Raw genomic sequence first — 16,201 nt, forward strand, 5'->3', positions numbered from 1 at the left:
GAACTTCTGGTGTCAGCTCAGTACTGTCCTGAGGCTGCAAAGGGACACACACCACACACACACATCAACCATGATCTTGTTCTCAAGGTACTACGTTTTACCAAACCACACCATAAACGCGCCACAGGAGCTTGCTAATGCATCACATGGGAGACCCTTTTGTAAGGCAAGGAACCCTTTTAACACAGGAAGAATATGACCTAGTCCACATTCCTATTTACTTGAATATTTGTATCTGTCGATTTGGATTTTCATGGTAAAGGCCTTTTCTGACTCCAGCATGTGGCAAGCTAATAATGAATATTTGTTGACTAAATGCATATAGTTTAAAATCAAGGCATACTCATATTTGATCATCACATCTGTGTATAGGTAGATAACTCATAAGGATTTTTCACATATTTGCAGCTATTTGTTCCCATGAGAACCTTGCTGGGGAGGAAAAGCAGCCCTTCTCACAGGTAAGACAATTTAAGCCTGTAAAGAGCCACTGGCAGGCTTCTCTGGTGGCTCAGTGGTAAGGAATCTGCCTGCCAATGCTGTGGGGCAACCGTTGAACCCGTGATCTAGAGCCCCCAAGCAGCAACTACTGAGCCTGCGTATCACAACTAGAGTAGCCCCCACTTGCTGCAACTATAGAAAAGCCTGCGCAGCCAAAAATAAATAAATATAAACAAAATAAAATTTAAAAAAGCAACAGGCTTCCTCAAATCAGTATCTGAAAAGTCTGATGGAAGTTCTGTCCAGACTTGGCCAGCGGAAAAGCCTAGCAATGAAGTGACGACAATTTTAGCTCACTTGTCCCCTTGGCTATCTTGATTACATGCCAAGGGGACAAGTCTGTCTTCCCAGGCATCCAGCCTGGAGGTCCCTAAAACTTCAGCCCCCCCCTCCTTTATATTTCCATATCCTATTTCCTTCCAGGGCTAGACATTCAACTCTTAACTCTGTGCCCTATTCCCCATGACCCTGCCTTGCCCAAATGCCCTGTCTCTCATTTCAGGTCCTCCTTTTGGATGACCCTCTGCCCTTGAGTACATGTATTTGGTTGTCATTTAGTAAGCCCTCCCTTTATGACAGACACTGGGCTGGGGACGGGAGATACACAGCTAAATAAGACATAGTCCCTGCCCTCTGGGACACAGCTGAGTGGACAATGCCATGAAAAAAAGCTAGATGGAAGACTCAGCAGTGCTTGGGATGACATTGACATCTGAGAGCAGTGCAGGGGAAATCTGGGTGGGGTTTTGAAGGATGAATAGGAGCTCATCCTATTGGCAGGGGGGAGGGGGGAATTCTAGTGGGAGAAAACAGCACAGGCAAAAATGCAGACACATGAATTAGCAAGATGTGTTTAGGTCCCTACCAGGATCTGGCATAGGTAGGGTGCGGGTGAGGAGACAAGAAAGGTAAGGCTGGAAAGGGAAGTAGGGCCAGAAAAGAGGGTATTTTGATTTTATCTTCTGATGGCCCCTGCCAAGTTTTTAGGCCAGGGCCTGATGTGTTCAAGTTTAAATTTTAGAAAAAGTACTCTGATAGCTGTGTGGGGAATGGATTAAAGAGCTCAAGGCCACATTTGGTTTTGTGCACCATTGTAATTCCAGCATCTAGTAGGTGCACTGGCAGAGTAGGTGCTCTTGTATGCTGAAAGGATGAATGAGTGACCCAGTTAGCAGTTTACTGCAGAAAGCCAGGAGAAGGTCCTGAACTAAGATCATGAGAGTGGCAAGAAGTGGATTGACATGGGAGAGGTACAGGGTTTGTATCAGACAGGAAGAAGAAACCTAGACCAGGAAGTTCAGAGGAAAAAAATTAAATTGCAGAACTAGTTATAAAGGTATTATAAAAACAGAAACAAAAATAGAACAAAACACAGTATGGTGGGTAGCCCGGAGATGAGCAACATCATGAAGCAGCTTTCACCCTAGCACTGGAGGGAGGAAATTGGTGTCGTTTGATTCCCAGGAGCCAGAGTGCCTAGAGTGAGTTAGGACCACAAAGAGGCATAGGGCACCATGGTTGGGTCCCTCCAGGAGGCAGACTCAGAGATAGAGATTAGAATGCAGGAGGTTTATTACGGAAATGCCTTTGGAAGGGGAAAGAAGGAAAAGGACTGGGTGGAGAGAAGAGCCAGGCTGGAGGCAATCTCAGGGACCCTTAATGGGTGGGCTGAAACTGGGATGCCCTTCAGAGCTAGCTCAGATTTGGGCAAGGAGGCCGGACCTGTTTACTCTACAGTCACCTGTCATTGAACCTCCTGGGAATGGAGTGTGAACTTGGGCAAGGTAGCCCTACTCAGTCAAGGCAATTTCCAAAACTCCCAAAAGGCACTCTCAGCGCCCCCAGCGTAGAGGGTGGGGTGGGTGTGGGTGGATAAATCCTTCAGACCTGTAGGGAGATCTTGGCAGCACCTGGCCAGAGCCACACACAGCGGCTGGCTGAAGGCGGGTGGGGGTGACTGGGCCACAGAGGAGGTGCAGCCAGGGCCCAGAGCAGCACCTCCAGGGCCTCACTCTGGGCAGAATGGGCTGGAAGCCCATTCTGGGCAAGGGAGCATGAGAAAAAGTCTGTGGGGGCAGTCCCAGGGAGCCAAGCAGGGGACAGCCAGGGGATGTCTCTGAGAGCAAGCAGGACTAGGACTGGACTCAGTGACAACCCAGTAGGGGACAGGGAAAAGGTGGATTCAAGGGGAAATGACTGCCAGGGATTCTGTCCCCAGGGATGATGGTGGCAATGCCTTTCTCTTAGAGGAGGCAGTGAAGGAGGTGCACACCTTGGACAAAGAGGCTGATGGCCTTTGTTGAGTTTGGCATCCGAGTGATGATGCCCAGTGGGCAGCTCAGTCAGTTTCAGTTCAGTTGCTCAGTTGTGTCTGACTCTTTGTGACCCCATGGACTGCAGCAAGCCAGGCTTCCTTGTCCATCACCAACTTCCAGAGCTTGCGCAAACTCATGCTTACTGAGTCCTTGATGCCATCCAGCCATATTATCCTCTGTCATCCCCTTCTCCTGCCTTCAATCTTTCCCAGCATCAGGGTCTTTTCCAGTGAGTCAGTTCTTCATATCAAATGACCAAAGTATTGGAGTTTTAGCTTCAGCATCAGTGGGCAGCTTAGTAGACCGTAAATAACTGGCACAGAATGAACTTGAAAGAAGGAAAACCTCCGGGTGGACTCTCTCTTGGTTACAAGATCAAGGGCAGCCTTCTCAGCAGGCATTGGAGATTTTCTCGGATGATTTCTGCAGGTTCAGCTCCACCCTTGTAGCCAGCCTGGCCTCTTAACTTCAACCTGATCCTTCCCCACATCCTGCCTTACCTGCCCCACCCACCCTCCTACCTCCCCACCCCCCTCACTCCGTGCAAATCTTTTACAACCCCAAATATCCCCCCGGGTCAGATGCTTTCTAGATGGAATCCTACCTAACTCTACAAATTGTAATCTCTACTTTGAGTCCTCACAAGTGCTTTAAGAGCTTGAATGCATTCAGTAGCGAATTTGACCACAGCAAGTAACTTAATCTTTGCATGCTTCTCTGTGAAAAGGGACAAAAAATAACTCCACTGGGTAGTTGTAAAACTTCAGTGTCAAGCGCTTAGAACAGCACCTACCACGTTACCGAGTTCAATTAATGTTAGCTACTATTAATTTTCTTCTCCCTAATCCTCAGCCTCTAGCTTAGTAGCTGCTTCATTAGCGCTTGCTGAATGAATGGAAACTTAATATGGAAAAGGGTTTATCCTTGGGGGTCGACCTGGTTTTAGAAAATGAAGCATTTAGCAGAAGTACAGAAGGGACTCTGATAACAGTTATCTATGTTCGGTGTCCAGGGACTCCGAATTGATCTGGTTCTCGAAAGAAAAACGACAGCGTCTAGGTTGTTTTTTCATGGAGCTCTGTGCAGGGTCTGACACATCTCGCGCTCACCCAAATCAGGTTGCACGAATGCATGCACACGCCCCGGCAGGACTGCCTGGGTGTAGGCAGTATCACTATCTACCCGGTCACCAAGGAACCGGGTTAGCCCCGGGGCTCTAGACCCTGCTGCGCTTGTGGAGGCTGCGGAAGAGGCACGGGGAGGGGACAGGAATTCGGCGACGGCCACGTGGGCCCCTTCCGCCCTCTCCCCACATCCTTTGTTTCCCACCGGCCGCGGCTCAGGAAGCTCTTTCTGCGAGTCACCGCGAAGGGGCGGCCGGGGAGCCGGGAGAAGCTATTTCCGTGCAATCCGGGCGGGCGGCAGGCGCGGGAGGGGCGTGGAGGTGGAGGAGAGCAGAAGGCCTAGTGTTTGCTTTTATTTCATCCAACAGAAGGTTCTATTTGTGGAAGCGAACAGACGCTGGGGATTAGAGCTGGGAGGGGGCAGGAAAAGGAAAAAAAAAAAAAAAAAAACACAACACCGTCACATCCACTACCACGCATAGGTCTTCCCCGGAACTACCGCGTGGGGGTGAATGAGTGATTCTGGAATTCATCACCTTCTCTTTCCTCCCTTCCTCCGGCTACCGCCGAGTCTCGGCGACGCCTACGGCTCCAACCTGAGATCCCCAGGCGCGGGGCGGCGAGGGGATCCCCAGGGGCCAAAGAAGTCACCCTGCGGCCGCAGCGAGCAGCGGGTGCAGGAGAGCTGGTGCGCGCGCCCGCAGCCCATTGTGCTCCGAGTGAATGAGGAGCGCGCACCAATCACCGGTCGCTTCGCCTCCCGCGGCCCCTCCCCTCCCGCCCACTTTCCCGGGACCCTGACGTCACGGGAACTTTTCCTCCGCCTCCTCCCCCGGCTTCCAGCGCTGAGTCCGCGGCCTGCGGGAGGGCGCGCGCCGCCTCCTGCCTAGACCAGCCTGTTGGTGGAGGGCGGGGGGCTGGGGCGGAGGGAGTGGGGGGAGCGTGTGCGCGCGCCTCAGCGGGCTCAGAACTCACCACCTGCGCCGGAGCGCGCTCAGCCCGGAGCATCCCAGCCCTCGGGCCACCCCCCTCGCCCCCGCCGACCCAGCTCCACCTCCCCTTCCCGCCCCCCCTTCCCCCCGCTTCGGTGACTGCTCGCCCGGCGGCAGGGCCGGAGTCGTCGCAGCCACCTCATTGCACAACCCGGCTTCCCAACTGTTTACACAGCCCGGCCTGTGAGTGTGTGTGTATACAGCGTGAGTCACCGGGAGGCGGAGGAGGTGGAGGAAAAGGAGAAGGAGGAGTGCACTGGCCGGGATCGGTGCGGCGCACACACTCACTCACACTCAGTCACTCTCTCCGAGCGCGTCTCGCTCGCGCACACTCACGCCGGGAGTCCAGGAGCGTGCCGGATCCCGAGCGCCGCGGAAAAGTTGCTCCGGCTTTCGCTACCAGACTTCTTGCTCTGGGAAGTGTGTTTGCTCCGGGGCTCCAGCGAGCCTACGGAATCCTGTGCTCGCCGCTCTGAACCTCGGGAAGGCCGGCCGCCTCTGCCTCCCCTACTGTCGGCAGCTTCGACAACAATAGCGGCGGCTGCTGCCCCTCTGCGAGGCGCCCCGAGCCGGTACCCGCGGGGATCCGGAGACCCAAGCCGGCCTCCGCACCCCGGACGCGCTGCCAGCGTGGTCCCCGCGTGCACCAGGAGCGACTCCAGCTTTGCCCCCGGTGGGGGCAGAACCAAGCTCCGTCTGCAAACTCCATCCCCCGGGCTGGAGTAAGTCGCGGCGCCCGTCGCGCCTTTCCGCGCGGATCCGAGGACTTACAAAGCCGGGGCCGCCCCGGCACGGGTCGGGATGCGGGTCGGTCCCGTGCGCTCTGCCATGAACGGCGTCTCACAGCCCCGCACTCCGGCCTTGCTGCTCGCCGCCGGCCGGGGCACCCCAGCCAAACGCCTGCTGGACGCGGACGACGCGGCGGCCGTGGCGCCCAAGTGCCCACGTCTCTCCGAGTGTTCGAGCCCCCCGGACTACCTCAGCCCCCCTGGCTCTCCCTGCAGCCCGCAGCCTCCGCCCGCCGCTCCAGGGGCCGGCGGCGGCTCCGGGAGCGTGCCGGGGCCCAGCCGCATCGCCGACTACCTGCTGCTGCCCCTGGCTGAGCGCGAGCATGTGTCCCGGGCGCTATGCATCCACACCGGCCGCGAGCTGCGCTGCAAGGTACGCACCCGGGGTCCGGGATCCGGCGGAGGTCTCGGGTGAGGGGGGACACGGTGGCAGGCAAAAGTGTTTGGGGTCTCGCCCGCCAGCGCCCGGGAGCCGAAGGTGCCGCCAGCGCTTGGGCTTGGGGCAAGGCGGTTAAGTGGGTTTGAGCCCGGGAAGGCAGCATTTGACTAGATCTCCTTACTGGGAATTGAAAGGTTCGGATGGAGTGGTATAATTCGAACTCGGCAGTCAAGAGGAAATGCGGTGCTCAGTTGCTTTATATTTATTAGATATTATTTTTTTAGCGCCCAGTTTAGTGCGTGGCGCTCCATATAAGTTGTGGAATTGAACTGGATTCCAGGGCCATGCCATTCCCCTTTTCTCATTCTCCTCGGTCCTCCCGCCCCTCGTTCTGGAAGGGCGCCCTACAGTGGGTGCCTGCTTGGAGCTTGGAGCAGCTGGCAGCTCTCTCGCCGGGGCTGCGAGGCACCCGGGCTCAGCTGTGGGTGGTCAGGGGGCGGGAGTTCCGTGTCGGGCGCAGGTCTTGGGGATTCCGGCTGGAACCCGCGCTGGAACCGGAACCCTGTCTTCCCCAGCGAGCAAGCAGTCTGGGGTGGGGGTGGCGGGGTCTTCCAGCCAGGGCGGGGGGATTTGGCCGGAACGGAAATGTTGGAAAGCCCGCACCGACTAGGAACCCTTGCTTCCATTCATGTCTTGATTTTCCGGCCAGCGATTTTCCTTTGGACATAAGGGATGCCATCCAATTGAAGGTACAACTGGAATCAGGATTCCCCGCGCTCTCCTCCTGCGCCGGTAGACGCAGAACATTCCCACAGTCCATCTACCTTTTGCGAGCTGGACACCCCGGTCTCAGACATTTCTGATAATCCTCTGGGCTGTTCCTTTTCAGCTTAAAGATAGGTTCACCCCTCAGTTAAAGTCACTCTTGGGTTTTCTGCAACTCACCTGACCCCCAACTTCCCTGGGCTCGCTGCTGCCACCTACTGTCCGACCCGAACGAAACTTCAAATGCATGATCAAGCCCAGTTTTAAAGGGGGAAAAATTCTGTTCTTCTGTGTCGCTGGGGCTAAGAGCTCTTTTGGGAGGAGCATGAGTGTGGGCTGGGGGTGGGAGGAGGGGGGCAGCGGAGAGATTTCTTCGAGCTGGTGACAGAGCAGCCAGGCCTTAGAGGTGGGGTGGGTCTGGTCATTGTGCAACCCCTTCCAGTTCCTCTGAGCAGATAATAGACGAATCCAGATGGTGACAATCCGTGTGTCACCGTTTCCAGTTGAGTCTAGGATATGAGTAACCGGACTAAACAAAAGGCCCTTAAAGAGGCCAGTCAGCTTCTTAGAGGAGATGCTACCCGTGTCCTGGGTGAAGGTGGGGGTGAGAATTGGGGGGGGGGGAGGTAGATAAATAAACAAATGAATCCCCCCTGCCCCTAGGATCCTGTATCCCTCCTGTGGGAATGTTACCTCAAGACTGCTTATACCTGAGTCAGCCCAGGCAGGGTGCTTAGGGCTGTGCTGACAGACTTGGAGTCATTTGTACCTTCCCAGTGATGACAGAGCTGCATGTTCTCCAGCCCCTTGCTTCCACTTGGAAGCTGCTTGGTCGCGGCCTTCTGTGCCCTTCCTGCTCTGCAGGAGGTCATACCTTTCCAGGGACTGCTCCTGCAGATACCAGAGGGACCTCCGTCAGCCCCTTGGCACCCGCCAGTGATCACAGGCCACAGAGGGTGGGACTTGGGGGCTTAGCTCTCTGGAACTTGTGGAAGGCCATGCAGAGAAGACTCTTTCGAACCATCCATATGGTGGCTCTTTGGATATTTGCTAGCCCAGAGCCCTAGATGCTTCTGGTTTGGGGGTATTAGGGGTGGCTGCAACTGCATAAAGTGGGGTTGAGGAGCTAATGGGGGTGTGTGCGTGCATGCTAAGTCGCTTCAGGCATGTCTGGCTCTTTGCAATCCCCGACTTTGCAACCCCCTGCCAGACTCCTCTGTCCATGGGATTTCCCAGGCAAGAATACTGGAGCGGGTTGCCTTGTTCTCCTCCAGGGGATCTTCCCAACCCAGGGATAGAACCCCCATCACTTATGTCTTCTGCATTGACAGGCGGGTTCTTTACCTCTAGTGCTACCTGGGAAGTCCCATGTCAACTAGAGTCCCCAGATTGAGAATTGCAGCTCAGCCCAGGAACTGGAAGGCAGCCTCTGCTTCTCTAGCCTCCTAAGCGGGTCCACTTCTCTCTGCAGGTGTTTCCCATTAAACACTACCAGGACAAAATCCGGCCTTACATCCAGCTGCCATCACATAGGAACATCACGGGCATCGTGGAGGTGATCCTTGGGGAAACAAAGGCCTACGTCTTCTTTGAGAGGGACTTTGGGGACATGCACTCCTACGTGCGCAGCCGGAAGAGGCTGCGGGAAGAGGAGGCCGCCCGGCTTTTCAAGCAGATTGTCTCTGCCGTCGCCCACTGCCACCAGTCAGCCATTGTGCTGGGGGACCTGAAGCTTAGGAAGTTTGTCTTCTCCACCGAAGAGAGGTGAGCGGCCTCCACAGCCTCTCCTGTGCCTTTTGGAACCAAAATGAGGGTGCAGGTTGAGCAGTTAGGGGTGATGCATTGGCTCAGATCAACATCAAGGGCTCAGTTGTCCCAGCGTTAGTCTTGAGAAGTCCTCTCTCTTAAGGAGCCAAGGCCCCAGCTGGGTTTCCTGCACCTTTGTGGGTGTGGCCTGGGGACAACTTGGTGCATTTGTGGGATGTCACGTGAGGACAGGTTACTCTCCCCACTTCCACCCTGGGATCAAGTTTATTCCCTATTGTTGTCAGAAAGGTCAGTTCTTCTCTGGTACAAATGTCAGCATGCCCTTCACAGCATCGATTCCTGGAGGACATTTAAAAATCCTTGTTTATACTGAGTGCTTTTTTTTTTTTTTTGGTACCTAGTAAGTGTCACAGAACTGGTCAGACTGTTATATTTGCAGAAACCTCTCCCTTGGCTTCACCCCACACTTCTATTCTGTGTCATGCTTGGCCCCCAATATTTTCTCCACTTTGTCTGGTGACTTTTTAGGCATCTTGTTTGGATACATCTTCAGAAAATAGCCACTGTTGAATAAGAAATGGAAGCTGGATGGAATTGGTTGCTAAATATAGATCATGGCTTACCTCATAAAAGAACAAGATGAGTCCGATAAGACAATAATGAGACATTAAGATTCAGAGTTGAGGTTTCAGACAAGAGAATTCAGGAAGCCACAGGAGATAAACCTTACCTGATTTTAGGAGGTGGGCCACATCCCTTGTGGAAAGATTAAGAGCAATACCACTGTGGGTGGGCGTGCACTCTCCTATTGTAGCTGTTCATGCAGGGCTCGCCCACCTGTGCCATTTTAGCTGTAACTCCAGATCCTATGAAAATGTACAGGGTTGTTGAGTTGCCAGAAAACCTGACTTTGTATCTGACCTTGCAAGAGTTATTGGAACATACTGATTAGCAAAGAAAAGCAAAGTGTTGGCAATGAAGAAGTTTCCAGTTCCTGGAACACTCTCCTTTGATATGGTGATGTATTTTCTGAAACATGCCTTACACACCTCCTTGCTTACTTTTGAAATCCACCATTGCACAGGCGAATGTCATGTGCGTGGAGTTTGGCAACCCGAGGGTTAAGCAATGGCAGGCTGACGCTAGCAGTGTAAGCAGCACAGGTGCAGGGTTTTAGCACGACAGGAACCAATCAGCGGCAGCTGGTGTGGATTGAGTCATATTTTCCGTTTACAGAACCAATGGGTATTTTACATAACGGCGGGGGAGGTCAGGCTGAGGACATACCGAAGTTAGCACATGTATACTACACTCCAGGGAACAGGAAGGCAGGAAGGAAAAAAAAAACAACTAGACCTTTAAGAGGAAAAGGAATTGACCCAGTAGCCTGTACCAAATATTTGTGTCCTTCTCAACCAATGATTTACTGAAACAAGGCTATTTCAGAGAAACTGGGCTTGGGGGACACAGTAACCACCAGATATTGGAGGCTCCCCACGTGGCTCTGGGCTTTGGGGGAGCCCAGGAGGCTTGAGCGGCTGGATCTGAACAGGGAGGCACCTGCAGCTTCATCCGAGAGCCTTGACTAAAGATGTTTCAGATTAGTTGTTACCTGAACAGATGAATCCCTATCTGGGTAAATGAGCTCAGGTGGGGGGGGGGTGTGGTGTGTGTGTGTGTGTGTGTGTGTGTGTGTGTGTGTGTGTGTGTGTGTGTGTGTGTGTGTGTGTGTGTGTGTGTGTGTGTGTGTGTGTGTGTGTGTGTGTGTGTGTGTGTGTGTGTGTGTGTGTGTGTGTGTGTGTGTGTGTGTGTGTGTGTACACGTACATGGGCATTTTAGGCATCCTGCATCTTTCAAACCCACCAGCCGCTTTCTTTGTCCTCTTGTTCTGGCTAAGCATTCTTTGCAGTTAAATATCCCAATACACATAATTAATATTTCTCGTTCTTTTCCTAAGTCAAGGCCACTGTGGGCTGGGGCTCGGGTGGACAGAATTCTCTCTCTGTGTGTGTATCAGTGTGAGCAGGAGTGCCGACAATCCATGTGCAATATCAGTGACCTTGGACTCCATGTTCTGTAATGTTTTGTATTGCCAGGCATCTGTCCTAGTAACCCTGGCAGCCAGTGGCATAAGAGATAAGATCAGATTATAGGATGCTCTGGCTCTCCCTGAAGCAGTAGGATAAACTTCTTCCCCAATAGCTTTTGGAGAAGTGTCAGCATTCTCCTGGCGCAGACTCCCACTACTGCAATGTGCACTTTGTAAATTGTGTAACCTGTATTAGGATATCTCTCCTAAGCTCTAGCATCATGAATAGTATTTGGGGCTTTGCATCATACCCTCCACCCAAGGCCCTCCCTCCAATACTTTGCTAATTTTTATTGCAGTTTGTATTGGTTTGTGAAATCCAGAGTCCTCCTGGGTAGGTTGCAAGGCAATGCTTACTGGATGAAGGGGTAACTGGCATTCCTTGGGCCTTTGTGTTGAGTGCCTGAGGGCCCTGTTATTGGGAAGGAAGGCCTTGTGTTTCATAGCAGCTGGATCTGGAAGTAATGGCTTGTTTCATGTCTTCTACAGAACCCAGCTCAGACTGGAAAGTCTAGAAGATACACACATAATCAAGGGAGAAGATGATGCTTTGTCAGACAAACACGGCTGCCCAGCCTATGTGAGCCCCGAGATTCTGAACACCACAGGGACCTACTCTGGAAAGGCAGCGGACGTTTGGAGCCTTGGGGTGATGCTCTACACCCTTTTGGTGGGGCGCTACCCCTTCCATGACTCAGACCCCAGTGCCCTTTTCTCCAAAATCCGACGTGGACAGTTCTGCATTCCTGACCACATTTCTCCCAAAGCCAGGTGCCTGATTCGCAGCCTCCTGAGACGGGAGCCTTCGGAGAGACTCACTGCCCCAGAGATCTTACTCCATCCCTGGTTTGAGTCTGTCTTGGAACCTGGGTACGTCGACTCAGAAGTAGGAACTTCCGACCAGATTGTTCCAGAGTACCAGGAGGACAGTGACATCAGTTCCTTCTTCTGCTAATCCCCAAACCTCAGAAACCTCATAATTCTCACACATGGCATTTTCCATTTCTAAAGATGGACAGGCCTTTCGGCGTGGGGCCAACCAGACAGGCGATGGCGTGGAGACGGTGGCTGCTGAATTCACCGTGCGCCCCTTCTTTCTCATCTTGCGGATGCGTGACTGAGGAGGTGAGCAGCGTGCACTCTGACTGGCTGCCCTGCAGAGTTGTTTTCCTCAGTGAACCTTCGCCAACTATCCCTTTGTTGGATTTGGGGGTTCCGCCTCTTTTCTGGGTGGCACGGAGTATGAATATCCTGCAGCGTGTGATGGAGTGAAATGAACTTGAACATTCTAAAGGGAGAGGAAATGAATCACACAACGGCATTTTGGGCAATAACTATATTTTTAACAGGGTGACAAATTACTTGGGCCAATAAACCTGCCATCTTCAAACTGGTCTTTGGTAGCCAGGCTTTTGCTACCCCCAGCTTCTCTGATTGGAAAATTGTTTTTTTTCTGGTTTGGTTTAACACTCACCCTTTCTTCATGTTTTTGGAGCAGACTGTTTCAGGGGTATAGGAGCCTGCCTGAACCATGAACCCAGAATCATCTCTCCTTTGTGTCCTGCCAAGACCCCATTTGCACTAATGCCTTCTTTCTGACCTTGAAATGAGCCCCTTCCCCTTTCACTTTAAAAGCACTTACCAGCTAACGGTGGAAGAGTATCATAAAAGATTCAAGCTCCTGGCTGTTTCAGAACTCTGAGCTCAGACAGAGAGACTGGAGACTTTTAAAAAGAATTTGAGCACTTGGAAACCATTAGCTGTTTTGGTTCCCCTCAATTATGTTAACATTTATCCTTTCCTTTTTTCCCCTAAGACCATCTCAGGGTGGAGCATTTTGTCTAGGAGGAGAAAGATAAGAAGACTCCCCTCTCCCAAGAGCAAATTTTTGTGCTTCAGAGAAAGTAAATTTTGGATAGTCTTAGATGGCTCTCAGACTGACTTTCAGAATTAGTCTTTAACCACCCCCATGGGTCTGGTCTGCAGTTTTGCATGACAGGTTGTTAATATTTCAGCTGTGGTGTGGTTTATGAATGCATCTGTTTCATTGGTATCTGGAGTGAAATAGCAAGCCCCAAATCTTTAAGGTCGGAAGGGACTTAAAAGTCATCTAGTCCAACTTCTTTCCTTTCTCTACCACTTCCCAATGTAGAAATCCTACCCCCCACGCCCCAAATTCTTTCACAGGTGGGACTTCAACCTCTGTTTAAATGCTTCCAGAGATGGGAACTCACTACCTACAGAAGATAGAACTTAACAGAGAAACTGCCATTTGCATTAAAAAACAGATGAAATATCAGTAAATGTCTCAGACAGTACTGAAATCCGGTGGTTAAACGGGTAAACCAAACATACTGTATTTTGAGAAATGGCACAAAAACAGGCAGTCACCTTTAAGGGCTACGCCTTAGGCAAACTACTAACATGCATTGTGAGAATACCGTGTATACCTCACGTACTGTGTACTCTGTACATATATTGTACCTTTTATACATTTGTTGTTGTTTTCACTCTGACACTTGTTCTGTTGTCTGTGTCTGTCTGAATAACCTGCGTGTCTAATACCACGTGAAATGTGAATGATCATTGGCAATATTACCTTGACAGAATCATGGGACTTGGAGAAGAAGGAGGACAGAGACCTCTGTCGCACTAACGCTCTCGTGGTTGCTTGAATGTTGTATCTGTGATACATGACCCGGCTAAGGACTCTGGGTTTGCTGGGGCTTCGAAACACTAGACCCTTCCTGTACATGTGTATATATGTTGAGACGGCCATTTCCGACTTGTAGAGAAATTTTAATAAATCTGGTTTCGTAAATAGGTGCAGTGACTTTCTTTGGGGTCCAGTCTACCGTTACCTGGTGAAGTTTCATGTTGGGGATGCAAAGGTCACTGGCTTTGGGCCTGGAATCTCAATGGGGAGATGAAGAAGTAAATAGCTGATGATTATAGATGACCTTTGACAGAGCTGAACCCATTCACTTTTTCCATTGAAGTAGACAAATTCATTTTGATGGGTGAGCCCAATTTGGTGAATCAGGTTGATGAGGGCTATGGGTGGAATTTAAGAGTTGAGAAACATTTGAAGAGGCGCATACATGAGAAAGTCTTGAGTTGTAGGAATCCCTCTGGCTTATGGCCTTTCACAGACCCTTGAGAATTTGATGAAAACTGTGGACACTTACCAGAAAAACGTCCATGTGTCCCAACAGAATTCTGTTGTAATTTCAGAGGTCCACATCCATCCCTGAAGGTATCACAGGACTTCCTGTTGAGAGCCAAACTTCACCCTTTCCTCCCCCATTAGACTTAATTAAAATGGTTAGTTTAGGCCTTTTTTTTCCCGTAAATGTAAAAGTGGAACTAATAGGAGGAAAGCTAAAAGCAACATTATTTTGAATCACAAATACAGAAATTGGAGTTGATTAGGTATAAAGCTTCACTATGACAACAAAATCTATTCTAAATGAAGTCAATTAGCATCCAGAGTGATTTTTAAAAAAGTTTGTAAAGTATAACACATATACAGAAAATATAGAATTGTGTGGCTCTGAATTTTCACAAATCAAACATACTGGCCTAACCTGAAGTCAGGTCAAGAAAAAAGAAACATGGCTAGGACCCCTGGATCTCCCTCCTACCTCTTTCAGTCCCACCTGACACCCCCTCCAGGGGTTACCATGATGAAAGTGAACGTGTTAGTCACTCAGTTGTATCCGACTCTGCGGCCCCATGGACGGTAGCCCGCCAGGCTCCTCTGTTCATGGGATTCTCCAGGTAAGAATACTGCAGTGAGTAGCCATTCCCTTCTCTAGGGGAATCTTCCCAACCCAGGGATCGAGCCTGGGTCTCCTGCATCACAGGTGGATTCTTACCATCTGAGCCATCAGGGAAGCTACGGGACAGAAATTTAATTCCAGATTCTAATGGTAAAAGTTAGAATAAGGATTAAGCCATCCACTCTGGGCTTAAATGAAAAGGCAAACAGAAATTACAGATGACACAATTGCCCTTTTCTAGGACTCAGGCTGAGATCACCCAGGAAAGCAGATCTATGACACCAAAGTTGCAACTCAGGCCTCATGACCCAGGAACTTGAGAAATGGAAAAAGCACGAAGCAAAGAATGGGCAAATGCCTGAGTAATTAAAAAAGGAGGAAACTGGGAGTTGAGCTAGGGTCATCCCATGAATAAGATCCTTTAACCCCGAAGTTCCTGGATCCTCAGGACATACGGTGCAACTTCTCCCTGCCCTGATGAACCCAGGTGAGGCTCAGCACGACTCCTGGGGCGCACAGAAGGCTAACACTTTGGACTTCACCAAGTTTTTTAATCTAGGGATTTCAAAACACTTTGCAAGCAATTAAGGTTACAACACCTCTTTGTACTGTTGTTACATGAACCAAGTGGAGGGAAATATGTGTCAGGATTGGCTGGAATGACATGTGATGCCACAAATCCATAAATTTAATCTCCTCAAAGGTTGAAACAAATCTGGGGCAATCACAGCCAGTTATTAATACATTATAGAAGATTGGAAGGAGAGTGTGCCATGCACACTGATTGCTTTTATTTTCCCTTAAGTCCTCAATGTAAACCATTCAAGTGACATTTCAGTAACTGTTTATTCATATCATTCTAGAAGTTTCTCTCTTTTTCTCCCCTGTTCCTTCTCCCTCTCCTTCTCTCTCTTTCTCTCTACCCTTTAATAGTCACAGCAGCCAAGTGAAACAGGCAAGTCAACTAATATTTGCTCCATTTTACAGATGAGAAAACAGACTCAAGTGTCTTTCAGCAGCTACTCAGAAGTAAGCAGCTAAGGGCTGGGACCTGATCTTAGATCTTTGTACTCCTTGTCTAATGTTGTGACTATGTCTGCACATATGGCCATTTAAATTCTTCTGGTAAGAATGATGATTGGAGAAGATGGTTCAAGACAAATGCTGAGACTTCAGCCCCATCAGTCTTCAAAACAATTCAGTATATCAGTTATAAAGGTGGGAGCATTACTGAAGATGAGAGATCCATTATTCAAAAAACATATACTATTCTCCTGCCGTGTGCCAGGCACTGTGGTAGATCATCAGGAAACACATGACCAAGATGCAGTCCTTGCTCCCTGAATAGAAAACTCCATGAAGTCAGGGACTGTGACTGTTCATCACCCTGGCTTCTAGCACTCAACACAATGTCTATCACAGGAAGGTGTCCAATGCCAACATGGAAGGATGAATGAGTGGGTGAGTGGATGAGTGGGTGGGTGAGTGAGTGGTCAGGTGGGTGGGTGATGGGTGGCTGGGTGGGTCATTGGATGGATGAGTGGGTGAGTGGGTGATTAGATGGGTGAGTGGGTCGGTGAGTGGATGGATGAGTGGGAGGTGAGTGGGTAGGTGAATGGACTGGATGAGTGGATGGGTGGGTGGATGAGGGGATGGATGAGTGGGAGGTGGGTGGTTGGGAGAGTGGATCACTGGATGG

The 16,201-nt window shown here is 50.7% G+C and overlaps 1 protein-coding gene across 1 annotated transcript; it reads left to right on the forward strand.

Annotated features, from left to right (window-relative positions):
* Positions 1–5,065: 5,065 nt before the first annotated feature.
* On the forward strand, positions 5,066–13,541 carry TRIB1 (tribbles pseudokinase 1). Its single transcript, XM_065903034.1, has 3 exons — positions 5,066–6,093; positions 8,336–8,628; positions 11,210–13,541. The coding sequence occupies exons 1-3, from the start codon at positions 5,734–5,736 to the stop codon at positions 11,673–11,675; spliced, it is 1,119 nt and encodes a 372-aa protein (XP_065759106.1). The 5' UTR covers positions 5,066–5,733; the 3' UTR covers positions 11,676–13,541.
* The last annotated feature ends 2,660 nt before the right edge of the window (positions 13,542–16,201 follow it).

Source organism: Muntiacus reevesi, chromosome 12, assembly GCF_963930625.1.
Source record: "Muntiacus reevesi chromosome 12, mMunRee1.1, whole genome shotgun sequence".
NCBI lineage: Eukaryota > Metazoa > Chordata > Mammalia > Artiodactyla > Cervidae > Muntiacus > Muntiacus reevesi.

Excerpts from the sequence above, each read along its gene's own strand:
- TRIB1 (XM_065903034.1), top strand. The coding sequence starts at position 5,734 with ATGCGGGTCGGTCCCGTGCGCTCTGCCATGAACGGCGTCTCACAGCCC. Across the intron at positions 6,094-8,335 it reads GCCGCGAGCTGCGCTGCAAG|GTGTTTCCCATTAAACACTA; the intron begins GTACGCACCCGG and ends TTCTCTCTGCAG. Across the intron at positions 8,629-11,209 it reads GTCTTCTCCACCGAAGAGAG|AACCCAGCTCAGACTGGAAA; the intron begins GTGAGCGGCCTC and ends TGTCTTCTACAG.